Here is a 27270-nt window from a genome sequence, read left to right on the forward strand (position 1 = left end):
CTACAGACATATGTATTTATTTGGTATACGTCATTTAAATATTTTAGGAAGCAGGCACTGAGGCTGACTTAATATTATTATCATTGATATTTTTTTTGTTTTAATATTTGGATTTATTTATTTAATCGATTTGTTTTCAGTGAGATTCTTATCAGTGTTTAGAATGTTTCATTTGATCAATCAATGATTTGCTTTGCCTCGCTTCGGCTAACACCTTTAACCTTTTACTTGGTGGTAGGGCTTTGTGCAAGCCCGTCTGGGTAGGTACCACCCACTCATCAGATATTCTACCGCCAAATAACAGTACTCTGTATTGTTGTGTTCCGGTTAGAAGGGTGAGTGAGCCAGTGTAATCACAGGCACATGGGACATAACATCTTAGTTCCCAATGTTGGTGGCGAATAGGTGATGTAAGGAATGGTTAATATTTCTTACACCGCCTTTGTCTATGGGCGGTGGTGACCACTTACCATCAGGTGGCCCATATGCTCGTCCGCCAATCTATTCCATAAAAAAAAAAAAACACCAACTGTAATATTAACTCTATTTATTTATTTATATATATATCTCTGATATTCTTGCATGTAACTGAACTCCTCCTAAACGGTTGAACCGATTTGTATTTGAATTGGCACTGGGATCAGGAAGTTAGTAATATTTTTATATCGCCCGGACCAAGTCGAGACGGGCAGTTAGTTTATCAGTAATATTAAAGTGAAAATAATTTAATATATTTTTTGTAAATGACGTAACTGAAAATATGATATGTGATATTTTAACAAGATTCATACATATTTATTTATTCTCGTCTCCGTTGAAGGTTGCTTGGAGGAGATCGCTGTATTAATGATAAGGCCGCATGTACTGCCGCTTCTCCTTTAATCTGTTTATCTATAAATATATAGATAAACAGATTATATATTATACATAAATAATATATTATATACTTAAACATGCGGCTTAAGATGAAATAAAGTACACCATTTTAGTAGGAAATCAAATATCGAAGTAAAATATATATATCCTATTTAATTAGGTTTAGGTACTATCTGTTAAACCGTCGTTACTGTTTATAATAATAAAAAATAATCATATTAATAAAAATGAACTCGTAACCGATAATCATTATTTTATCGCCATTAAAAGGTAATGCTTAATATAATGCATTTCTAAACACGGGATATAATAATTACTAACGGCAAAGAAGTTATATCGTTCATTGTGTATGAACTGTCCATAAAGTATATAATCTGATGGATGAACTATTCGCTTAAATTAAGTTAGAACTCGAGGCAATTCCTAAAATGTTTATCCTGTATTGTTTAGAAAAAAGTACTCTTTATTATAGTTCTACGTATTCTTACTTCACTGTTTAACTAAGTTAAAATTATCTAAAGAATTTGTATAAAATAGCCAAAGGTAAGAGACTCGGACTTGCGAACAACGTGGTGGTCCTTGTACTGCAGTGCTAATTAACTGAAAATATAATTTTATTAACAAAAGTACTTGAAATGTATTAAACACTAATTAGTCGTTACAGTAATGACCTCAAAATCTAAACAATGTCAGTACATAAAAAGCGGTCTTTTATCCTTTTGTATCTTAACAAAGGAATACTTAATCTAATTTGCTATCCTACGAAAATATATCATAGAAAATATAAACATTTTATTTACACAAAAATATTCTAATAATCCAATGTAAAAGTACTCAAGTTTATTCAAGTGAAAGCTACGTTCGAAAACAAAACAAATCTATTGTAAGAAACTGTTAATACCATAAAAGAAAGAACGAAGCACCCTGTTGATATTCAATTTTCCTTTTTACCACCTCGAACACAAAGGAATATTAACGCAATGAGGAAATGAAGATACGACCACCAGTTGTGGTGCGAAATTGACAAAATATTGTGAAGATTGTCTATTTGTTGTCACTCGAGTTAATCTCATTTCTTAAGATGTCCTTAAGGAGGATTAACAGTACTTTCCCTTATTTTGACGTCTCTGTTCTCTGATAGCCCATAAAAACTAAGCGAGAGTGCGGTTCATCGAAGTCGCTCTGTTTTGTATTATAACAGATTTTAGACTGATATTTGGCTTGGTTATTTATTTATAATACTTGCTTAGACAATATTTAATTTGCTTAAGTGTAACAAAACAAATTTAATACAAAATAATTTTATACGATTTTAAATTAAATTTAATTTGTTTAACACATCCGGAAGGCGATACTTATCTATTAAGTAATGTGATACGGGTTAATTACATAAATTGGCCCTTAAAACTTGAAGTATAAAAAATGACTCAAAACGTAATAAAAAAATTATAAGTAGCCCTATCTTTCAAATGTGTCGATATAAAATCTAACGATAAAAAATACCACGCAAACGAGAATCTCGTTATTCCAGACGTAACATGGAAAAGTGCAGGGTTCAATGCGAGCTCATGTCCAACTGGAATAATTAATACACGCTCATCGGTAAAGTGTCGGGCGAAACGGGCGTCGAAAACAAATACATGAATATTAAACGGGGCATAACTCTCCGTCAGTCTTATACACTGTCATTTGCATTGAAACAACATATTTAACCGTGTGTTTAATTGCATTTGTTATAAAACCTATTACATGTTCAAATATTAGATGCCCCATTGGCTGGAGCAGGTGAATCTGAATGGAAGATTGCGGGTTCAAACCCGGGCAATTAGGCCTTTGCGTTTATAATTCATCTCGTGCTCGGCTGTGAATGAGGACTTCGTGAGGATATTTGCATGTATCGATTGACAGACATACGAGCAGCGTGGTGGCTTAAGCTCTAAATCTTCTACTTGAGGATTAATAAATACGGTTTTCTGTTTATAAAATTGTTTACATAGAATCTTATTAAAAAATTAGTTTAAAATAAATTTAATTCTTAACTGAAGAAGCCCAGTAATTATTATGTATGCTTATTATATGTCTTACATGTGTTTTTAACTAAATGTATGTTTTTGATTTTTAGGTAAAAAACGAAAACATAAGCTATTTTTAATTAAAACTTAGATAGTTCGTTCGTAAAATATTTAAAAAACAGATGTAATATTAATCAAAAGGATCCCGAGTAAATCTCCAGTTCTTTGATAAATTTCATCCGAGTTTATTAGTGATTTTACAAGCAAGTAGCGACATAATATCGGGCCTCGGGCGTTCATTTTTTGCGGGAGCCGAATCAACCACCTTGGCTCCAACAAATGTGTGGGCAATCCGGTAATTTATTTTTTTAGGCCAATAAATTACTCATACGTCAAAAGTTTGGACGTGCGGCGGAATACACCGAGTGATATATTGGCGCTTGTCACAGCATCGTACCTTTTTCTACCGATTTTAATATGTTCTTCGATTAATTAATCGCTCGATGTGGTAGAAACGTTTATCCTAATGAGGCGTCCTATTTTATGAATAGTTTGAAAACGAAATCTGTACGTTTAAGTAGGCAGTTGTAATAATCTTATATTGTAATTATAAACAATATGATAATTGTAATCTTTTACATAAGAGAATAATAAAAATGCATCATTAATTTGGTTTAATGTAGTTGATAAGGCGAACTATTTTACTTTTAAAGTGCCGAATTTTAAGGTAATACTCCAAACTCCAGATTTAAATATAAAAATAATGCAATTGAAATGTGTATCCTGAATTCTTTTGAAAATAAGAAATCGTTACCTAGGAGAGTGCGAACTTTTATGTAATACTTAAGGAGAATTATATAGTATTACAATATTAAGCTAAAAATGTTGATATCTAATTATTTCAAATTGTAAAACGTTGTTAATGGTTCTATATTTAAAATATCTCTGGTTCGGAGAGACTAGACTTGCAACAAAAAAGTACTATATAATGTTTACTTCATCTAAAATGCCCCATCGCCTTTCCTTATCTTATGAGAATGATTCTTTTGAACACACGACCTGGGTGATAAAGAGGTTAATATCGATTGGTTTTTGGTATAAATATGTTGGTTCAAAGAGAAATTTCACAAACGAACATGGCGCGGTTTCTGTTTGTCGTGCTCGCGCTCCTGGTAGCGCAAGCGGTTTCAGATGTGGTAGAATATAATGTCAGGCCGACGAAAATCGGTAAGTTTGAATTTGTTTGTTTTATAAAATGAAAGTTATAAAATATGTACATCGGTTACACTTAATGCAACGTTTGTTTTATAGCCGACAAGACTTTCCTACAACGGCAGATGGAATTGTCTTCCTTATTTTACCACGTAAATGAACCAATCTACGATCCAACATTAAAGACCATAGTCGAGACTTTCGACTTAGAAAAGAATGTCGAACAATTCAAAGTAAGTTAAAATAAAACAAGTATTTTTATAGCAATTTAATTTATAAGTAAAAGTCATATTAAAAAAAATGTATTTTAAATCTTTTAGAATGTAACAGCACTGAAGATGTTCTTGAAATTACAAGAATACAACATGCTTCTGCCCAAATCTGTTCCCTTCAACATTTTAGAGCAGTCTCAAAAGTTCGAGACAGTGACATTGTTCAACTTGTTGTATTCGGCTAAGTACTACAGTACCTTCTTTAAAACTGCCGTCTATTTAAGACAGCGCATAAACGAGGGACTATTTGTGTATGTGCTGTCCGTAGCCATAATGCATTACCCTGAAACTCAAGGAATTGTTATCCCACCAATTTACGACATTTTCCCGTCGTACTTCCACAACGGAAAAATAATGAGCATCGCTGAAAGAATTAACACACATGGAAAGAATTTCGTAAGCTACTACCCACAAACATACGTTTGGGATGAAAATGTTGTGATCAGATGGAACTCTACAGTTTGGCCATACGTTGAAGGTGACCATATTCGTATGGCGTACTACTTAAACGACTACGCATTAAATACTCTTTATTATAACAACTACATCACTTTCCCTTACTGGTTAAGTGGTACCACTAAGCCTCTGATGAAATTCAAACGTGGAGAATTCTTCTGGTACACCATCAAGACACTCTCAACTCGTTACTACATGGAGAGGTTATCAAACGGTCTCGATGAAATTTCGGAACTGGGCATGGACGTTATTCAAGGAGGATATTATAGTGGCTTAGTATACGAAGGTGTACCACTCGCCTCTAGACCAAACCATTTCAATATGGATCAACCCAAATTTGTTTCATATGTTGAAAGAATCACAGAACTAGAAAGCCGTATTCGTGACGCCATCGAAGTCGGTTATCTTATTAGCGTGAGTAATATTAGTCATTATTCCTCCTTTTTTTATTTTCAAAATAAATATTAGTTAACAATTTCGGTTTTGTACTTGTAGGCTAGTGGTGAGAAGATTGATCTACGAACACCAGAAGCCATCGACGTACTTGGAAAAGTAATAGAAGGAAACGTAGATTCTCCTAACCTAAATTACTATGGAAGTATCTTTAACGCATGGAAACAATTACTTGGTAACTCTATCGAATCTAATAAGATGTACTGGAACGGGTAAGCATTGTTATATTTATTGTTAAATATTTTTATGAGGCAATATGTTGATTATTATTTTTATTTCTCAGACAAATTCCACTGACTATTCCATCTACATTGGAAATTTACCAAACAACCCTCCGCGATCCAGCGTTCTATATGATTACGAAGCGCATTCTTAAATTGTTCACATTATGGCAAACCTACCTTCCTCTGTACACACCAGAAGAATTATCTTATCCCGCAGTCACCATTCAAAAATTAGAGGTAGACAAACTTGTCACGTACTTCGAGAACACCTACCTTAACGTGACAAATGCTATGCCCATGAACGAAAAAGAAAGTAAGCTATTTGAAATAAAAATGCAAATATTTGTACATATGTTTTAGAGTCCTTTATCTTAATCGTTATTTATTTTCAGTTAAGACCGGTGCAGACCAAGTCAGTGTGTTGGTTCAGCGTCCACAGTTAAATCACAAGGTGTTCAAGGTTCGCGTAAACGTCAAGAGCGATGTCGCCAAGACTGTTCTTGTCAAATTCTTCTTAGCACCCAAGTATGATAGCAAGGGCTTCGAAATTCCCCTCCATCTCAACACTGAGAACTTCTTCGATTTGGACGCATTCACATATGAATGTAAGTTTGGTTTTGTTTATTAAAAACAATTTTTGTTTTAATGATAAATATCATTTGTGTAAAATCATTTAAGTTCCAAACTTCATTTAATAAGTTACCTAAATGAATTTGAAATATTTAATTTTAGTGCCACAAGGAGAGTCGGTCATCAAACGTGACTCTACCGAGAATATGTACATGATTGACCAATGGATGTCCGGTTTTGAAGCATACAACAAGGCATTTAAGGCTTTCAACGGAGACGGACAATTTGTTATTGAACCCAAAAACTACTTCCATGGATTCCCACGTCGTCTTCAGCTTCCTAAAGGCAAGTTTTTATGATATTAAAATAAAGGTAAATTCATAAAATTGAAATAAAATAAAAAAATTAATGAAAATACATTTATATGTAAATTCACATTCTTCTCAACATAAAAATCTTGAATAAGATAGTTAATAATAGATTGTATATTTAACTTAGATAAATAATTTCAGGTCGCATTGGTGGTATGCCATTCCAGTTCCTAGTCTACATCCAAGATTACCTTGAGCCAAAGACACCTGTCGGCAAAGGAGTAAACACTGAAGGTACCTACGGTTACGGTACTGGTGCTAACCGCATGAGTGCCTACCCTCTTGGCTTCCCATTAGACAGACCGTTGTACGATTGGCAGGTCAAGCCACTCACCAATATTTTAATTCAAGAAGTTCAAATCTTCCACAAGCCGGTACCTGAAATATTTGTACCCAATACTGTATATGTTTAAAGCCGTCCGATAGAGATTGAAGTTTGTTTTACGTACCAAAGGGAAAAACTCATGTAGTTTATACATCAAACGACTTTTTTATTTTGTATCCGTATTTATTTATTTAATTAATATAATAGTATATTATTATTTATGTTATATGATAAATGTATCTATTGTATTTGATACCAAAGACTATAAAGGACATCGTTTTCGTGCAGTAAGCATTTAGTTTGTTTTTTTTTTTTCAATAGCATAACAGTTTAGTTTAATATACAAGACTTCACAATCACATCAATCAGCTCCATAGATCTCACAGTTTTCAAAGGTCTTTAGTATGTATGTACTATAGGTATATATTCATATGTATGTATTTATGTATATATATCGGATATAATTATAATATTATAATTGTATGTATTTGTCGCTGAAAAATAAATAACTTATTACTTAATTAATTTATTTTTTTATATTCCTACCTAGACTGTTTGCTTAAACTATAACTATAAATAAGCAAAAAAAAAATATTTTTAAATTATAATGGCATGTTGTTATTTACAAAGTATTCTATTATGATAAGAATAATACTGGAATTTTGATTACTTTATAAGACATCCTCTTGTCAAACTTCTAATTTTTTTTATTTTATCCAAAACTTTTCGCGGCTCATCTTTCGTACTATGCCTTCCTTCAAATCGTGCCGCCAACACTATTAAAAAGATTTTAACTCCACGATACGCAAACGTATAGAATAACAAAAAACATTATTTTTGTTATTTAATAAAAAATGGTAGCAAAACCCTGCCGACGTACTTACTCATAGCACATAGCAATCGGCTTAGCTGAGTAGAAGTCTATGTGCAGCGACATCTAGCAGCGCAGAAAGAAATATAAATCTTCTCCATTCATAAATACTTTTATCTGCCTTCTATGCTATTTCTTTTAATGTCAAACGGATACCCCAATATCCCTTTTAATAAATATTATTTACAAACTATATTCCATTAGAACCCGCGGAAGAAGCATAATGCTTGCTGTTGTTTATTTTGGATATTTTTCAATATTTATTGATATTAAGATTTTTATAACCTTAGTCGATAGATGAGGTTGATGACGATTCACTGGAGAAATAATTTAGAAAAAAAATAAATACGAATAAGTAGGGAAATGGATCTGGTACAATGCGAAAAACGGTAATAGATAGTAAAAATAATGCGTCTTGAACTACGTGTTTATTGGATGTTGAGATATGTTTATTTACAAAAAATCAAGCAGACATAGCTCACACTTCCAGAAAAGGCTCTTCCTTAAAATAAAGTTTATGTGGCAGTTACACCTGCGGTACATTTCCATTGAGTATCAATCAGCATCAACTGCTTCACGTAATGCGTGCTAGCCTACAGTTTTCTAGATTTATTTGACGTTTATGGTTACTGTTCCGCTCGTTAGGGTCATAGCGTGAATCGGAGATATGTAAAGGTAAATACAAATATTTACAAGGATGATATCTAAATATATCGGGAGAAGAACAAACAGTATCTCATATTATTCCTACGGCAAGGTTCATATCGAAAAACAAATATTTTGTAACGGAGGAGAGATAAAGTTCAATAAACGACAATACATTTCGTATAGACTGTGTCTTTGCATGTATAGAATCAACATAATATTTTCAATACTCTTTTTAATTTTAATTCCGCTGCTATAATACTGATCATACTACCCGAGGTAACGTTAGACCGTTTGAGAGCTATACATTTTTAAGCCCAACAAAGGTTGGGTTGATGTTGCAAAATGCATGCGTTTTTCTGAGCGTTCATTCAAACTTGAGACATAAAAACTTAATGATGTTAGCATTCTTGCCACCTATCCACGCGGTCATGATTTATAAAGTAACTATTTTTAATTAATATTTGTATATATACAATAAAATTAAACTTAAAGTTAACGATTATCACGCCAATGTTCTAAATTTAAAAGGGGTCAACTTGCGAAGTATAGATCTTTATATAATAAAATTTTATACTAAAATCTTCTCCGAAAAGCGCTACATCTTATTGTATAAGTTTTAAATATATTGGTTGAGTCATTTATTTATTAGTGCTAGTATAGGATCAGCTTTAGCGTTATAAATAAATAAATAAATATTCGACAACATCACATACATTACTCTGATCCCAATGTAAGTAGCTAAAGCACTCGTGTTATGGAAAATCAGAAGTAACGACGGTACCACAAACACCCAGACCCGAGGCAACATAGAAAACCAATGAACTTTTTCTACATCGACTCGGCCGGGAATCGAACCCGGGACCTCGGAGCGGCGTACCCATGAAAACCGGTGTACACACTACTCGACCACGGAGGTCGTCAAACGTTATATTAACCTATACATTTATATGTGGCTATTTTAACTAAATTATCCATAAAATTTCATCGAATAAGCAATTTATGAGCCCACTACAACGGCTTATCTTTATTTTAAGTTTTATACTAATAATACAAGTTAATCGGATTAGTAGATTTATCGCAAATTCTGATGAGAATAGCCCTTTATAATAATATTACGCTTAAGCCAATATTATCGGGATAGTACAAAAAAATATCAAAATTAATATGATTGAAAAATGTATAGCTCTATAAAAAGGTTTTTCTATTCTTGTATTTTGAAAAGAAAATGTTTATACCTATACTAATATTATAAATACGAAAGTAACTCTGTCTGTTACCTCTTCACGCTTCAACAGCTGAACCGTATTAGATTAAATTTGGTATGTAGATAGTCTGAGTCCCGGAGAAGGACATTGGCTACATTTTTATATTTACTCCTCGAGGGGGTAAAATTGGGTGTGTCGGTTTGTATGCTATAGGTTAAGTTTTATAAATATCGCGCGGGTAAAACCGCAGGTTCAGCTTGTATTTTATGTTTAAAAATATTTTGAATACTTATTAAACCGTTTACCGTCTTTTTAATAGTATTCAATATTTGTTTCGTAAAATCTCATTTGATATAAAATAACTATTGTAGGTTTTGTATAATTTTAAAGGTGGTTTTATTTAATTGTGTTATCTTTTTTAAATAACAATGGATAAAACTGGCTTGGTAACCTAATTATAAACTTAAGTTGTATAGAGTTGTAATTCTATCAGCATTTTTATAAACTTCATAATTTGGTAACATTTATTTTGCATGTAGGTAAGTAAAATAAAAATGTAGTTTGACATATTTTTCCGCGTCTATGACCATGTTAGCGTTATCGGACCAGGAATTTGCTAATAGCACGATGAAACAGTTAACGTAATTTCAGTCAAAGGGCTATATTCACCAGAGGTAAATGCGTCTATATGATAAAATAGAAACACAACATTTTAAACCCATATATACCTATATGGGTATAATAAATATAATACGTATATACACATATACAAAAATGTTATTTTGGTATATGTGTATATACATACATATGCATTTAGTAAAAAGCGGTTATTTTAATATTACAAACAGACACTCCAATTTTATTATATGTATGTATAGATAAACATCTTAAATGGTAACGATATTATAATCTTTATAGAAATAATTTATTTGCATATATTCAATGGTATGTTTTATTAATCATTACATTGATCTGGCACCCTCTACTAGACAGGCACCTTAGTGCATTATTATTCCTTACGGCGCTGAAGTCTAAGTTAACTATTTACCAGCAGGTGGCTATTTGCAAGTCCGCTTCCTAATACACAAAAAAAAAAAATCATGACCACGCAAACGTTTAGGTGTAATTTACATAATTGACATTTATGAACTGGATACACTATAACGAATCAATTATAATTAACTAAAGATTATTGAACTAAGCACATGTTTTTGTGTACAAATATAACAGATCTGAACATTATTAGCAACACAATATCAAAGATTATGAAACAAGAGTTAGGACTAAATATTTTGTGAGGATATAAAGTACTAAGTTTCTTACGCAAGGACGTGTCAGGTCTAAGGTATTTCTATTCGCTGGTAGATTTCAACAATGATAACACCTTGTTTTACTGAAGTAAAGTATATAATATCCATAAAGCCGAATTATAATGAACATATTTGTAAAAAATTGAATTTTATTTAAAAAAAAAACATCAGAATGATTAGCAATTTTAATATTTCAGTACTTCACATATAAAGTGTTTTCTAATTTCTTTTGGAGTATAATATCCTTGTAGTTAGCATTGGCTAGTAGTTAATATACATTACATACGTTAATATAGATTTTCAATTATTTCGGGTCTACCTAATAATATTTCTATAAACTGATGAAATTTTGATTACCTTTTCTAAATCGTAAATTGATTTTCAATTATTTCGGGGCTACCTAATTATATTTCTATAAACTGATGAAATTTTGATTACCTATTCTAAGTTACAAATTATACCTTCAATATGATGATTTTGCGTTAATTGTAACTGTATTTACATTAAGTAGGTTTATATAGGTTTATATCCATAATAGTTATTAACCATTTATAATGGCTTATTACAATAATATTGCCAGCGAAGCAAACATACATGACATGTTATGAGGCTTATCCTTAGAAATATTTCTATATATAATGTGCTGCCATCTATTAGCACATTGTAGGTTTGAAGACAGTTATACAGCGACATCTAGGTTGTTTTGTAAGTACTTTTAGAGAATAGCCCACAATAAACGGGAGCTTGGAGCTTCCAGTGATACATACATAGAATTTAATGTCGCTGGTGTTTGTACTTTAATTGGTGACTTTTTCATGTTTTTTTCAAGGGATTTTTATTAATGCATAATAAGATTCTCAAACAGAATGCTAGTTATAGCATATTGTACACATCTTTGATTAACAAAGTTAAGAAATACTTGTACCAAACATAAATTTCTCTTATAATCAATTGTGTACATTAGTTGGTTATAGTAAACAATTAATTTATCTTTATCTCGTATTAGAGAAAAAAACCAGATATGCTTCATATTTATTTCAAACCGAGAAATAGATATTTTTTGTTTAATTTTTTATTTGACCACGACATGGCGCTCTAACGAGGAAATGACACACCTCGTTAGAGGAAACTTAAATCAGCTATAATGACTGGTGTAATATTATTTGTAGCTTAGTTATGATAAGTTTGTTTGGTATTTTTAGTTATATTTTATTGAGAATATAATATTGGGTAAAACTCGTATAGTTACCTCGGTTTAGAGTACACTATGTTAGAGATATATTTTTTTAGCGCTCTTCAATAATGAGAAGCACTCACTCGCAAGCACGAATTTCGGTATACGTGTTTCGTCCTAATGAACGAAAATATTCTACGGCCAGACGTCCACGAGTACCGCAGTTACATTTGTGGGAAATTTGTATTGAATATATTTTTATTATTGTTAATTTCGTCAGCGTTTTATATAATATTACAATTGTAATATAGATCAATATTTCAGGTAAAGTAACATCGAAGGGATTTGAGTAGCTATTCTTGCCAATGCAGTAAGCGGTTTTCGCGACAGCGGGATCTACCCAGTCAATGCAAATGCTCTTTCCGACACTGAATTTATTATTTTAAATATTGGAATGGTTAAGAATGCACAAGAACGTGAGTCTCAAATGGAGAACCCATTCTAGGTAGCGCACACAGGATTCTGAATTTGAGTAACTTCTTCTATCATAATAAGTAGGATATCAATCAAATATCATAACTTGGCTATCAAGTACAAGGCGTTGCTGATGAAGATTGAGAAGAGAAATTCTATAAAAAATGAAAGAATAGAAAAATATAAAAAAAAGTTATCCATATATTCAATAAAACAGAAATAAAAAAGAAAGAATTTACTTACCTGACGACATAAGAACTTTATAGTAATAATTCTGATACTAAAAATTAAGTAAATTTTATAGATATAAAATCTATAGATACAAGAAAAGTTACTCAAAATATTGGAAGCTGGAAATTGGATATGTCTGATTATTGACCACACAAAAATCTACCATCGCAGTACCGGCTCGGATAGAAAAAATAGAGATCTGAGAGAGGCGGCAAACCAAGCTTTTTTTTTTTTAATTAAACCATTGTTTACTAGTAGAGAGCTGAAACTATGGAGCCCTAGGTTAAAAAAATGTACCAAAAGTTATCATCTGTGGGACAATTATTTAATACATTTTACATAAGGTACATACATTAAGATATCAATTAATTTTACAAAGAAGCTTTTGTTAATTTTGTCATATACATAGATTTAGTAGGGTTTTCATTTCTTGAATTTAGTAACCAACTACCTAATCAATGCGATATCGTGTCAGATATAAAAAATTAATTGAAATAAACGAGGAAGCGTTATGGACCAAAAATGTATCCCATTGGGACTTCCAAATTTAATAGGGACCCAGGAGATTTACGTATTGGTCTCTCACATAACTTCCTGGTCGTATATATATTATTTCTTGTGTCACGCAATCAAATATATTTAAATATCCTATTAATGTATAAGGCTTCAAATTTTATTTTTATAAATTCAACATAAGTATCGGTTGTCGAGCAGTTCCTTATAAGTTTAAATTGCATTGTTTGTAGAAAAATTTGTGACTCGCTAAATACTATTAAATTAGAATCAAATGATTCAATCTTTAACGGAATAATATTGTTCTTAATTAATGATTCGGTGATGGTAGAAGCGATATTATTTGTCTGCCGGGGTTCATTTTTGTTTTTGATTGCAAGGAATATATTCAACAAAAACTCGGAGAATAGTTGCTATAGACTATGAATCAATTGAACTTGGAAATATGACATTTGACTTATCAATATTGGAATTTATTATAATACTGAATCGGAATGGAATGAAAAAGCCTATATCCTTCCCCTGGACTCAAACTCTCTCCATACAAAATTTCATCTAAATCGGTTCATTGCTTTAAGCGAGAGTAACATAGTAAATATATAATTATACGAGAATATTATATGTACAATGAAATAACATTGTACATATAATATTATACTATATACGTATATTTTCTACTTATGTTTGTACTAAGCCGGGGCAGATTACTAGAGGAGAATAGAATCGTAAAGTCTAGAGATCGAATTACCGCTACGTGGGTCGTTATGAGAAATTATTTTTTGGATCACCACTAGCCATAGACATTGGTGCCATAAATTTTAACAATTGCTAAGATCGCCAATTTGCCACCAACCTTGAGAACTAACTATTATGTCCTTTGTGAGTGTAGTTACACTGGCTCACTCACCCTTCAAACCGGAAAACACTGCTCAGTATTATTGTTTGGCGGTAGAATATATGATGTGTGGGTGGGATCTACCGAGACGGGCTTGCACAACGCCCTACCACCAAGTCTATCCTACCACCACGTAAATAATACACTAGCCGTCAAGCGAAATAAACGTTGTTAATATAAATGCGAAATGAATGTTGAAAAATGCTTTTGAAATTCATGCAACGTATTCGAGATATGTATAGTATATATAGTTATATATTTGTTGAACATAAGCTCTTTCTCTTAGCTGGACAGGCATATATTAGCTTTGAAATAATTTATGATATTGTATTGTTTTGCTGATGATACTTAATTATATACTTTTTAAGGTATTTAGAAAATTAATTAACAATTATTAGCAATAAAAAATTGTATGCGTAAATTGTGTAGTTGTGAACTAAACCAAAACATTTGTTTTAAGCCCACGTTTGTCAGTGTAACGCAAATAAGAGTAGTTTGTATTTTTGTTATATTTATTTATAAAGAAGTTTACCTAATATCTATGTAAATTTTAAAATATTAAGCTTGATTTTTGTTCCGATTGTCTATAATGACGTAAATAATATATTTATACAGTTGCGTCATTACTATGAATTAACAATGAAGTTGATTATATTCAAAGAGACAGTTGCGATCATTGTATGAGAACGAGAAATAAAGATAAACTTATAACATCAAGTTCCAGACTGGACAAGACATTTTACATTTGCCAATAAAACGTCAAGTCAAATTAATCTATCATGATTACGTAAATGATAAAAAGAATCGTAAAATTATTAGATTCTCTGGGTGGCAGGGCTTTATGGAAGCCCGACTGTTAGGGTACTATCCACTCACCACATATTCTACTCCCATACAGCAAAACTTAGTACTGTCGTGGTCTGGTTTGAAGGGTATGTGAGTCAGTGTGCCTACAGGCACAAGGGACGTAACATCTGAGTCTCCATGGGTGACGGCGCTTTCGATTCGATTTAATTAATGGTTAATATTTCTTACAGCGCCGATGTCTATTGGCAGAAGTGACTATTTTTCATCAGGTGGTTCATTTGCCCATCCGTCAACCGATATTATATATTTTATATAATATAGGTAGGCGGATGAACAAATAAAAAATAAAAATAATAATTCGCGGTTATCTCGGTGCCTGGTGTTGTTAGACATTTATATAATGAATCAGAGTATTTGTTTCGTATATAAATATAGTATAATATTCGATTTCAATTATATTCATTTGATTTCTTAATTGAAAGGTTTAATATTGTTTACACGTTTAACGAATTGTATGTATCGCTTCGTATGATTATAAGAGTTTCGTGATAAGTTAATGATGTAACTACCTCATATTATTTAATGATATGAATGAAATAAAAATAAATTTGTTTTCATTTTGATACCTTTACTTTGATATGCAGAGAATAATAACAATTTATTTCATTGTTCTATAACATGATACTAACCTTCATATAGTGTATTTTGGTCAACTCTGCACATTTTTAACTTTAAATCTATACTAATTTTATACATACGAAATTAACTATGTCTCTCTGTATGTCTGTAGCTCTTTTACACCCAATCCGCTGAATAGAATTTGATCAAAATTGGTTGCATGAACTCCAAGTAAGGATATTCAGTTTATTATGCCAAAGACATGACAACCCCTAAAACCGGAGCAAAATTGCGGGCGACCACTTTCATCACCTAATTAAGTACTCAAAATAAAATGTTAATGATTTTGTAATGAATGAATTACATGTATTTATAATTTATTCTTCAACGTGTAAAAACAGATGACATTAAAATTATTTATGTTTTTTATATAAAACTTACAACGATTATCCAAAGGACATATATCGGTATCAAGAAATTTGAAACTAGACAAAAAATATTCGTCATGTAGTACGACGATTAGTTTAGTTTATTAAAACTATATGTTTATTTTAAATGTATTTAATTATTATACAAAGTATATCTTTGTTAATAAATATTATGATCTATATTGATTCAAATGATGGTTTTTTTTATTGCTAAAATAAAAGTAATGTAATTTGCATAAAGTGCAGAATTCATAAAATTTCTCCGATAAAAGTAAAGATAAATGAATGTCACTTTCGAAATAAAATTATCCTTGAACTTAGAATCGGATATGGATATGTAAATAAATATTTAATTATAATACGAATTAAACGCAACGAAGAGAAAAACTTTAAGAGTTCTCATAAAGAGATAACGCGGGTTATCAATAATGTGTATTTTATAGAGATCCAATAGGTAAAAATGCATGACTTAATCATACCGCACTAAGTGAGACTACTGACTTTTTTCACTGTATTTTATTTTTTACTCAGATTATTTATATTATAAAGATTTTTGTCGCATTCACTTAAAAAAGTATCTATATATTCCAATGGATTGGAATGTGTAGGATGGATTTATTGTGATAGGTATATGTATTATATATAATTCAACGGAGATACAGACTATAGTACTACAATATGATACGTGGTGGTTGATTTGATACAATTTTTTCTACCGCTAAACAGCACTACGTAGTGGCGATGTGTTTCGGCTTGAAGGTCTAGTGAGCCAGTATAACTACCGGCTGAATAGATGTAATTTTCTTAGATCTTAAGTTCAATTAATTTCATACTTAAGTTCATTCAGTTCAGCTCCCAAGGTGGCTCAAAGAGTATGTAAGAAATGATTCTATTTCATACCGTACCAATGTCAGTCTGAATATTACATTTTACTTGTTTTAAAGTTGCAGGGATGACATGCAGTTCAAGTCTTTTTTTTAATGGTCTATAGCTGTCAAAAATTATATAAGCGAAGTGTAAAACAAGAAATACATTAAAAACTTCAAAAAAACAACGATTAGTTTATTTCTGGTAACGAATCCAAAAAAACTTATTATAATATTTTTGTAGGAATATTTTAAGCTTTTTAATTGGTTGTTAGTCAAGTCAAAAATTTAATATATTTAATTTACAAACAAGCATTTATAAACAATAGATATATTAGTGGAGATAAGTTAAAAGTCAATTGATAAGATGGAAGCGTTCGGAAGATTACCGTAAAAAATGTTCATAATATAAGCAATATTGTTTGTAATTAATAACAAAAATAAATAATTAAAGTTATCTTTATCAAATACCTATGTTATGTTTTATTTTGTTATGTAAACATTTCGTTTGTAAATATACTATCAGTTTCCGACTGTTAGACGACGATTAGAGATGTCTGTATGTTTTTTTTTTATTTGTCTTGATAGGCCGACAAAGAAATTGACCCTCTGATAATAACCTTAGACACAGACAATTTCATACGTAATTTATGCTGTTAATTTTACAGACTCACTCCCCTTTTAAATCGGAACATAACAATACACAATATTAGTTTTTAATGGTAGAATAAATATATATTTGGTGATACCGAAACGGGAAAAAGCCCTACCACAATGGAATGTTGACTTCCTATCACATTTAATATATAAAATTTATGTATGTTATATATTTGAGTGTGATTAATGCTTGTGGTAACGCCTTTATGTAATTCTTAACAGCCAGAGACTTGACTGGTAGAGAATGTCTTTAATCGCTGAGAATCAAGTCAGTTTTATAAGTCCATACATATATATGTATAAACACATAGGTAACATAGAGTAAATCGGATACTTTACAAAGTTTTGTATTTAGACTTGGTCCGTCTCCATTTAACGTGCCGGGCTATCTGCGACGAACCATCGCCGATTATTTCTCTGGCAGGGCGGTGGTGTTCCCAACAAAGGAGGGTCTGAGCAGGAGGACCATGACATGCGGTGTTCCACAGGGCTCGGTATTGGGGCCGCTACTGTGGAACATTGGCTACAATTGGGTGCTGCGCGGGGCCACGTTGCGGGGGGTCAGCGTCACCTGTTACGCTGACGACACCCTCGTGTCGGCCCGCAGCAGCACCCATCGTGAGGCGGCGTATCTTGCCACGGCGGGGGTGGCACATGCGGTCCACCGCATTCGTGCTCTGGGCCTCGAGGTGGCCTTGCACAAGTCCGAGGCCCTAGTCTTCCATGGATCTCGGAACGCGCCACCTCAAGGTATGACTATTACGGTCGGCGGAACTTCTATCACCATAGGGTCGACGATGAAGTACCTGGGACTCGTCCTCGATGGCAGGTGGAAGTTCGAAGGGCACTTCCGGCGCTTGGCCCCAAGACTGGTGGCTGCAGCCGGAGCGTTGGGGCGAATATTGCCTAACGTTGGAGGACCGGGTAGTTCCTGCAGGCGGCTGTACTCCGGCGTGGTGCACTCGATGGCACTTTACGGTGCGCCGATATGGGCGGACGCTCTGAGTGCTCGCAACGTCGCCTCGCTGCGACGTCCGCAGCGGGCGATGGCGCTCAGGGCATCCCGGGCGTACCGGACGGTGTCATACACCGCGGCCGGCTTGCTGTCCGGAAGCCCGCCACGGGACCTCGAGGCCGAAGTCAATTCGAGGGTCTACTGGCGGGTCTACGGCAAAGAGCCGTCTGTGATGTGCCACCATTGCAGCGATGGCGCTGTGGACACGGCCGAGCACACGCGCGCAGAGTGCCCAGCGCAGGGCGGAGCATCGCGCAACTCAGTCCATGGCATTTGACGATGACATCTCGCTTCCTGCCCTAGTCGCGAGTGCGGAGTCGTGGGCGGCATTACGGGTCTTCAGCGAAGCTGTAATGTCTGCAAAAGAGGAGGCGGAGCGGCAGCGGGAGGACGACACCAACTCCTTCCCGCTGCGTCGACGAAGACCGGGTCGACGACGACGAGCCTTTGCAGGCCGGATAGTGTAGTTGCAGCGGAACATGCCGTCTGATCCACTGCGGGGCGTCACACTCTGACGTACAGCCTCCAGTGGCGGACTCGGGGGAGTCCGTCACGGTTCAGACGGAGGTGGAGTCGGAAGGTGCACCGTAACACCCTGGCGTACCTTTCGTAGCGGGTCGCCTTCAAGCGACGGCCGCTGGCAGGGCCGCGGTGGTGAGCCACGCGCGTTCCCGTAGCCCTGTCGCCTTGCGGTGAGGCGGAAATCCGAGGAGGTTTTAGTGAGTAGGACGGGGCCTTCAGCCCCGGGAGTCCCACATATCCGTCCCGATCCCCCCTTCGACCGGGCGAAATGCGTAAATGCATTTTCTTCTCGTAAAACAAAAAAAAAAAATGGTCCGTCTCCATTTAAAAATAGCAGAATTGAAAGATCATAAGCGCATTACATATAAAATATATAATATTTGCCTACGCATATTTTCCGAATATTATCATTTTTTTTTCTAAAAACAAATGTATGCAAAAGTAGGAATACCTAATTAATAATAAATGTGAAGTTAACTTGAGGCTACTAAGTTAAGTTCAGGCAGACAGACTAGCAAATGGTAATATATAGCAAGCCACTAGATTTATCAAGTTTTCTTATGAGTTTCGATACTTTTTAATTTTAACTTAACTCGGATAAAAAAACAACTAATTGTCTTCAGTCATTAATTAAGATAAATCGAAAAAAAAACAATATAAATTTGTTTAGAAAACTATTGCTAAAACATGTTAATACTTTTAAGTTCTGGAAAAGTTCCACATATTCATAAGGATATTTGTTGAAAATTAGTACAAACTTACATGAATAGTCACAAAAAGTATTTGAGTTTTATAACAGTTTATAAGTCATTATTTATTATTACGTATACGTTCATTTAATAAAATCATATATACAATATATAATTGTAAAATACTATAAATGTGGTTTAAAAACTGATCGAGTTAATATTTTCTGTTTGGACTTGACGACAATGCTTGTATTATTACGGTTTATAACTATTATTGTTTATGTAAAAGGATAATGTTATCTGTGACTTAATAAATGGTTGTTCTCGAGCATTGCCATTGCATTTTGAAAATTTGAACAAACGTCTTATATAAATAATTTAATTTCAATGAGAGTCTATATGTTACAGTGAAGATGACGAGTAAGTCTTAAACAAAGATTGCCGATTCAAATTCTAATTTCGTATCCGATGTTATAAATATTAAAATCTTGAACGTGCCAGATTTCATTTTGTTATAAATTCAGTATCCACTTACCTTTCAATTTGGTTTCATATGATTTAGGGTTAGAAAAGAATGGATATACTTTTTCATACTATGTTTTTTTTTTAATAAATATTATTTTTTATGAAATAATATGTACTTTAATAAAATAGTGCATTTATTATTATTTAAAACCTATTGAATACTTTATGTTATTAATAATGTTACTTTAACAATCTTTTATTTTTAAATCTCGTTTTACAAAAACTAGGGCATAAAATAAACTATATTTTACTATGCATAATCCGAATATTTAATGTTTTTTACAAATATACAATTAAAAGCAGGAATACCGACAAGAATTCTTTAAGTAAAGTGAAATAAACTTTAGCCAAAAATGAGTCAGTGATATATTCACTATCAAATTACTTACAATGTTTTTTTAATAAAATTAGTATTCTGATTTCAAAAATATTTTTCGAAGTGTAAGGTGAGTATGATATATCGTTAAAGTGAAATATTATTTGTCCCCCAAAACGTATGAGGTCAAGAAGTGACATATACGATAAAGTGAAATCGTCGTATTGTTACTAAGGAATAGATATGCTCGAATAAGATAACATGCATGAAATTAGTATAAAAACTGCAGCAAGCGAGTGATGAGGCACAGTTGTCTTCCAAACTGCTCAAGATGAAGACTGTCGTGGTATTAGCATGCCTGGCCTTAGCGCTGGCCGAAGCCAGCATGATCCCTCCGAAGGTCGTCTACAAAACTAAGCCTGGTAAGTTTTCTTGAATATTATTTCAGTATTTAAAAAATGTCTAGTAAAAAAATTAATATAATTAGAAAAGACTAAAAAACTAGATTAAAATGTAATAATATTTAAGTAATAACTACAACACAATTTCAGTCGAGGCTGATTTTGTTACGAAGCAAGAGAAGATCCTCAAGTTGTTCGTTCATCCCGAACAAGTTGACGTAGAAGCTGACTACTACAAGATTGGAAAGGAGTACGACATCGAAGCCCACGTTGATGACTACACCGTGAGAACTTACTTGACTATCATAATATAATTATTCTTTTGGTAATCGGTATTTAGTATTTTTTTCTAAATCTTATTTGGTTTCTGTTTTAGAACAAGAAATCTGTCGAAGAGTTCTGGGGACTATGGAAGACTGGTTTCCTACCCAAGAACGTTCCTTTCTCCATCTTCTACGAAAGGCAGAGAGAAGAAGCCGTTGCTCTTTTCCACGTCTTTTACTACGCTAAGGACTTCGAGACCTTCTACAAGACCGCTGCCTTCGCTCGTGTTTACGTAAACGAGGGACAGTTCCTCTATGCTTACTACATTGCTCTGATTCACCGTGCTGACACCAAGGGAGTAGTCGTCCCAGCACCCTACGAAGTTTACCCCGAACTTTTCACAAACTCGAATGTATGGTACAAGATCTTCCGTACCAAGATGCAGAACGGAGTTTTTACCCCAGACTTCGGAACTGAGCAGGGTATTGTACAAGAGGGAGACCGTTGGGTTGTCTACTCAAACTACTCCGACTACCTTACTTACCCCAATGATGAATACAAAATTTCCTACTTCACTGAAGACATTGGCCTTAACGCTTACTACTACTACTTCCACTCTTACTTCCCATTCTGGATGGACGGTGATCTCTACCCAGGAATGAAGGAACGTCGCGGTGAAGTTTACTACTATTTCTATCAACAACTTTTGGCCCGTTACTACTTGGAGAGACTTTCCAATGGATTAGGAGAAATCCCTGACTTCTCTTGGTGGCACCCAATCAGAACTGGCTACAGCCCTTACGTTAACTACTTCACATCGTTTGTGCAGAGGCCATCTTACTATAACATTCCTTATGAAAAGAACTCTGAAGAACTCCAACTTCTTGACACTTATGAAAAAACATTCATTCAGTATCTTGAACAAGGACATTTCAAGGCTGTAAGTTTTTATTTATTTTAACTTTTATTCTAAACTTCGAGTATAAAAACTGTTGCTCTATATATAAATAACATACTTAAATTTCAGTTCAACCAGGATGTTGACCTACGCAACAGCAAATCGATTAACTTTGTTGGTAACTTCTGGCAAGCTAATGCCGATTGGCACGGTAAAGTTGCGCGCAAAGACAACCACAACTCCTATGAAGTTACAGCTCGTCGTATTCTTGGTGCTGCTCCTGAACCCGTTGACAAGTAAATATCACAAATATTTATGAAAACATTAAAAGTTTGTTAATAACTTTTAAGATTTGTACGATAATTTTGATTTTTTTTTTACTTACAGGTACACTTTCGTGCCAACCGCTCTTGACTTCTACCAGACATCTCTTCGTGACCCAATATTCTACCAGATGTACAGCAAGATTTTGAAATACTTCATTGAATACAAGAAGTTCCTTACACCATACACCCAAGATGTTTTACACTACGTCGGTGTTAAGATTAACGAAGTTAAGGTTGACAAGCTTGTTACCTTCTTCGACTACTATGACTTTGATGTAACCAACAATGTATTCTTCACTAAAGAGGAACTTAAGTCAAAGCAATTCCCATACTATGTGGTTCGTCAACCCCGTATTAACCACAAGCCTTTCACCGTTACTGTTGATGTTAAGTCTGACGTTGAAGGAGATGCCGTATTCAAAATCTTCATGGGACCTAAATATGACAGCAAGGGATACCCCATTAACATTGAAGACAACTGGCAAAACTTCGTTGAGTTGGACTGGTTTGTACACAAACTCACCAAGGGACAAAACAAGGTTGATCGTGTCTCTACTGATTTCTTCTACTACAAGGAAGACTCTGTACCCATGCGCGATATCTTCAAGCTACTTCCTGAAGGCAAAGTGCCAACTGACATGTCTACCGAATCTGGTGCATTCCCCAAGAGGTTGGTCCTTCCCAAGGGTACCAAGGGTGGTTTCCCGTACCAATTCTTCGTAATTGCTTATCCGTACACTCCTGCTGAAAAGAAATTCGATGCTATCAAGACATTCGAGTGGGACAGCAAGCCTTTCGGATATCCATTCGACCGCCCAGCACATGAAGTATACTTCAAGCAGCCCAACATGTTCTTCGAAGATGTTGTAGTATATCACGAGGGAGAAGAATACACCTACAGATACAACACCCCTTACTATACAGTCCACCACAATGAAGTGACCAAACACTAAGAGGAGAGAGAAATAAATCTAAATATCATGACATTTATGTAAGCGTTATACTGTAATACCTTACAATTACAAATAAAAACACCTTATAAATAATTTTTTTTTTTTTATTTTATCTTATTGTGCAATTAACATAAAGATTTGATTTTACTAGTTTAAATGAGAAGAAAAGTATCCATTTGCGTGTTTTGAGTTTTCTTTGTGATAAATAGTAACATTATAAAATTTATAATTATTAAAATCAGCAAAGTTGCTTATTGAAGTTTGTCTATGGAAGGGAAATCCTAAGGGAACTGACAGAGTATCAAGATCACTGTCATCATCGACTGGGGTTATCAAAATAAATAATGTGAAATTGAGACCTTGTTCTAAACCTTTAGGTATAATCATATTTTCTGGAAATTTAAACAAACAAAATTTGTTTTTTCTTGATGATTTCAGTTCAATATTAAAGTAGTCATCAAATGCATACTTCAATGTTGTGTCTGGTGACCATTTTAAAATATTCAGACCTTCGTTAACTTCATATATGAAAGAATCTAGTTCAAAAAATTTACAAAATTCGTCAAAACACGTGATTTCATTGCACGCTGGACCTAAAAACAGCTTAACTAAAGATGTTTTATTATATTTAGAGTCTATTGTAAAAGATAAACTAAACGGGGTATGTTTAAGCCTTTTTTGTCTTGCAGTAAAAGTCAAAGGAGAACTTCTTAAATCGTTATTATCATTGCTGAATATTTTTTCGAGATTAAATTGATAAAATTCATAATATGTGGTAATTTTTGTGAAACTATTATCAATTATACTAAATTCATCATTTTGATATTTAGAAAAGTCATAAGGATCTAGTGTGTTTGAAAAATCATCAAAATATTTCAACAAACTTTGGATCATATACCAATATATCGGATCACGTAATGATGTTTGAGGATGATGTAACACCGAGGGAGCAGGATTGTATCTAAAAATAAAATCAAAATTTTAATAAGATATTATAAAACAACTTGATGGTCAATCAATAATATTTTAAACCAGAAAATTACCTTTCAGTTGGAAATCCGTCACTTCCGTAACCAAACAAGGATCTTAAAGTTTTTGCTACTTGCACGCTTTCAAAGTTAGCTCTGATTAGCTTTGCAAGTAAGTCGACGAAATTATCTTCGGTCAGATCAATTTTTGTCCCATTTTCCTAAAAAATATACATTATATTTTTATTAATCAAACTATGGTACATGCTACATATGACATAAGTATGTAAGTATCAGTTTACCATGAATATTACACCTCTTGTAATGCATTCTTTGATTGCAATATCTACTGATTTTATACGGGCATAGTCGTCACTCCATTCCCTACGAATATTAGATCTCGATGGAAAGGGAAGACCATTATCATAAGTTAAATATGGCATGTAATCGTCATAACATTTAGACGTATCTGAGACATTAAGGTATTTAAGATGTTCCTTTTCTAAATTATATCTAGCTATGAGTTGTTGATGGATGTAGTAATATTTTTCAGCATATTTTGGATCAGTTCCAGTTAGCTCTTCGCTATTCATCCAAAACGGGTACAGAAAATGAACACCATAATAATAGCTATTGAGACCTATGTCTTCTCTGAAATAGTCCAAATTGTCCCTACATTCTTTATTCCATAAATTCCAACTAGAATAATTTGTGTTGATCGATATAACATCATTTGTTCTGTAAAATTGTTGCACTTGTGCTTCTTGGGGATTAAATTTTCCATTGTTAAGCTTAAGTTTGAAAGCTTTTTTAATTGTTTCACTGTTAACGAAGTAATTAGGCTTTGTAATGAAAGGAGGTTCATGACCTTTCAATGCGTCGACTCTAAATAATGACGTCAGGATCAAAGCATAGTCTAGCATATCATTATTAATGTTTGCGGAAGCCCATTCTTTTATGCTTTCGATTTTATCATCTTGAGCGAATTGTAAAAGGCGAAATAAAGCAATGGCGGCTTCTCTCATGTTGTCATCATATATATTGAATGTCAAGCCTTTCATAGTGTGACCAGCTTCTACATGTTCATTCAAAATTTTATAATATTCATTGTCCTGAAAGAATAAATCATCCTTTTATACTATGGTAGATGGATTTATTTAAATTATTAACTTACCTTATTCACGAAGTCTCTTAAAAGAAGTCTTGTTTGTTTTTGAATTTTGTGAGGAGAATAGCCAGATGGTATAATGTATTTAATGTATGCGTCATCAGTTACTTCGAGTTCTGAAAAATAATGTAATTCTAATGTTAGTAAGCGCTAAGTCTTTTTGAGTAGAATCTTTTGAAGTGTATTCTACTACGCCGCTCCATCAAGCAATACAACGTATTCGTGTTAGCGGGATACACTAGAATTTGGTTAAAGATTCTTTGCAAATATCGAGTGCTATTAGTATGGTAATCTATACTATTGTAATCAAATATAAACATCCATGTATTAAAGTTGTTTTTAAATGTGTTCGATTTGCGCTCTTTAAAAAAACAATTTGTTTCGCTTACGGATATTTGAATTATCTAATTAAAACTAGTGTGTCATCTTCATTAAATCTACTATCCGTTAATCGTGACCTTCCGATCCAGTATGTATCCATACTAACAAGTAACCGACAAACTTCTGAATTAGGCGTCATAGATCCTTGTACTATCTTTATATATGTAAGCTAATCGAATTGTTTCTTTATTAAAGTAAGGAAGATAAAGTAAGCGATGGATATCTTACCTCCTTCGTGAACAAAACTACGGAATTCATCGCTCGGTGCAGACGATGCAGTCCCCAATAAATATAACCATAGAAATATCATATTCATAGAATATTTTAGAAACATAGCTGATGCACTTCTAACACAGACTAAATAATGTAAATAGAATTAAAACATCTTATATGCACCTCCCTGCCGCTATTTCTGTGTCCTCAATTGAAATCCTGGGGTCGCTTAAATGACAACAATTTTCAAGGTACAGTTATTAACAAATTTTGCACTATAACATGTAAAAACAAACACTGTTTTAATGTTCTCACGGGGTTTTGATGTAAAGGAAACTTTTAATTATCTTTACCGAATGCTCGGTTAATTCTAATTTCAAGTATAGTCTGTATTTAAATTTTACTTATGCAAGATAAAGAATTTAATAATTGCACCTACTCTAAGTAGGTAAATTTAATTGAATGATAATTAAATTATTGGTAATAGTCGTTTGAATAGTAATTTAAACTATTAAACCTATCTGAATACATCAAAGGTTTCTGAATTTTACCAATTCTAATTGGGCAGAATTTTTAATTATTATTTTTGTAAAATGTTTTTTCTACACAACTGTACAAAAATGTATATTCTTCAGGATGCTAAATGCAATTGGACAATTTTCCAATTGGAACCATGGCACCAGTCTAATTTGGTACTGGAGAGGTAACTCGCTGTTAACAAGTGCTAATACACCTCTTATGACAAACAGAATAATCTTCAATAGACTTGTTATGATCCAAATTATATAAATAATAAATTAAAAATTGTTGCTATGATAGAGTCAATGGCTCAACGAAATACTGCTGCTTAGCGTTGTAAAAGTATAGGTTTAATTGTGGTCAATTAAACTGTTGTCGTACTTAAACAATTTTTATTAGTACACCACGGGATGCGAAGAAAGTATTTGTGTTTTATGAAATTTGTTCATCATCCTTACTTTCGCCCTTCTTGATCAACTATGAGCCAAAAACATAGGACAATTAATTAATTTAAAAAAATACAGCTTTTTTGGTCTGAAATTTAAATGAGCCAGTGTAATTACAGGAGCAAGGGAACATCACTTATATCCCGTTGTTGGCAGACGTTGTTAGAAGTGTAATATTCCTTACAGTGCCGATGTTGA

General features: G+C 33.3%; 3 protein-coding genes across 4 annotated transcripts; 2 read left to right on the top strand and 1 right to left on the bottom strand.

Annotated features, from left to right (window-relative positions):
* Nucleotides 1-3999: 3999 nt before the first annotated feature.
* Nucleotides 4000-7292, top strand: LOC113400567 (acidic juvenile hormone-suppressible protein 1-like). Its single transcript, XM_026640202.2, has 8 exons — nucleotides 4000-4115; nucleotides 4200-4333; nucleotides 4421-5242; nucleotides 5324-5493; nucleotides 5565-5818; nucleotides 5898-6110; nucleotides 6238-6420; nucleotides 6588-7292. The coding sequence occupies exons 1-8, from the start codon at nucleotides 4025-4027 to the stop codon at nucleotides 6857-6859; spliced, it is 2139 nt and encodes a 712-aa protein (XP_026495987.2). The 5' UTR covers nucleotides 4000-4024; the 3' UTR covers nucleotides 6860-7292.
* A 13552-nt stretch (nucleotides 7293-20844) lies between these two features.
* Nucleotides 20845-23470, top strand: LOC135193727 (arylphorin subunit alpha-like). Its single transcript, XM_064217425.1, has 5 exons — nucleotides 20845-20957; nucleotides 21087-21220; nucleotides 21313-22140; nucleotides 22228-22394; nucleotides 22486-23470. The coding sequence occupies exons 1-5, from the start codon at nucleotides 20867-20869 to the stop codon at nucleotides 23375-23377; spliced, it is 2112 nt and encodes a 703-aa protein (XP_064073495.1). The 5' UTR covers nucleotides 20845-20866; the 3' UTR covers nucleotides 23378-23470.
* Nucleotides 23152-26342, bottom strand: LOC113400566 (arylphorin subunit alpha-like). 2 transcript variants are annotated; one of them, XM_026640201.2, is made up of 5 exons: nucleotides 26123-26342; nucleotides 25520-25629; nucleotides 24648-25457; nucleotides 24421-24566; nucleotides 23152-24338 (listed from the first exon to the last, which is right to left on the bottom strand). In XM_026640201.2, exons 1-5 carry the CDS (start codon nucleotides 26226-26228, stop codon nucleotides 23525-23527), a joined length of 1986 nt encoding a protein of 661 aa, XP_026495986.2. In that variant the 5' UTR covers nucleotides 26229-26342; the 3' UTR covers nucleotides 23152-23524. The 2 variants fall into 2 exon arrangements, with proteins under 2 accessions (XP_026495986.2, XP_026495985.2); XM_026640200.2 differs by having other exon boundaries at nucleotides 24648-25475.
* Nucleotides 26343-27270: the final 928 nt, after the last annotated feature.

The sequence above is a fragment of the Vanessa tameamea genome, chromosome 17, assembly GCF_037043105.1.
Source record: "Vanessa tameamea isolate UH-Manoa-2023 chromosome 17, ilVanTame1 primary haplotype, whole genome shotgun sequence".
NCBI classification, from domain to species: Eukaryota; Metazoa; Arthropoda; class Insecta; order Lepidoptera; family Nymphalidae; genus Vanessa; species Vanessa tameamea.

Excerpts from the sequence above, each read along its gene's own strand:
- LOC113400567 (XM_026640202.2), top strand. The coding sequence starts at position 4,025 with ATGGCGCGGTTTCTGTTTGTCGTGCTCGCGCTCCTGGTAGCGCAAGCG. Across the intron at positions 4,116-4,199 it reads TGTCAGGCCGACGAAAATCG|CCGACAAGACTTTCCTACAA; the intron begins GTAAGTTTGAAT and ends TTTGTTTTATAG. Across the intron at positions 5,494-5,564 it reads AATAAGATGTACTGGAACGG|ACAAATTCCACTGACTATTC; the intron begins GTAAGCATTGTT and ends TTTATTTCTCAG.
- LOC113400566 (XM_026640200.2), bottom strand. The coding sequence starts at position 26,228 with ATGTTTCTAAAATATTCTATGAATATGATATTTCTATGGTTATATTTA. Across the intron at positions 25,476-25,519 it reads TAAGAGACTTCGTGAATAAG|GATGATTTATTCTTTCAGGA; the intron begins GTAAGTTAATAA and ends ATAGTATAAAAG. Across the intron at positions 24,567-24,647 it reads CAAGAGGTGTAATATTCATG|GAAAATGGGACAAAAATTGA; the intron begins GTAAACTGATAC and ends TATATTTTTTAG.
- LOC135193727 (XM_064217425.1), top strand. The coding sequence starts at position 20,867 with ATGAAGACTGTCGTGGTATTAGCATGCCTGGCCTTAGCGCTGGCCGAA. Across the intron at positions 20,958-21,086 it reads CGTCTACAAAACTAAGCCTG|TCGAGGCTGATTTTGTTACG; the intron begins GTAAGTTTTCTT and ends ACACAATTTCAG. Across the intron at positions 21,221-21,312 it reads CCCACGTTGATGACTACACC|AACAAGAAATCTGTCGAAGA; the intron begins GTGAGAACTTAC and ends TTTCTGTTTTAG.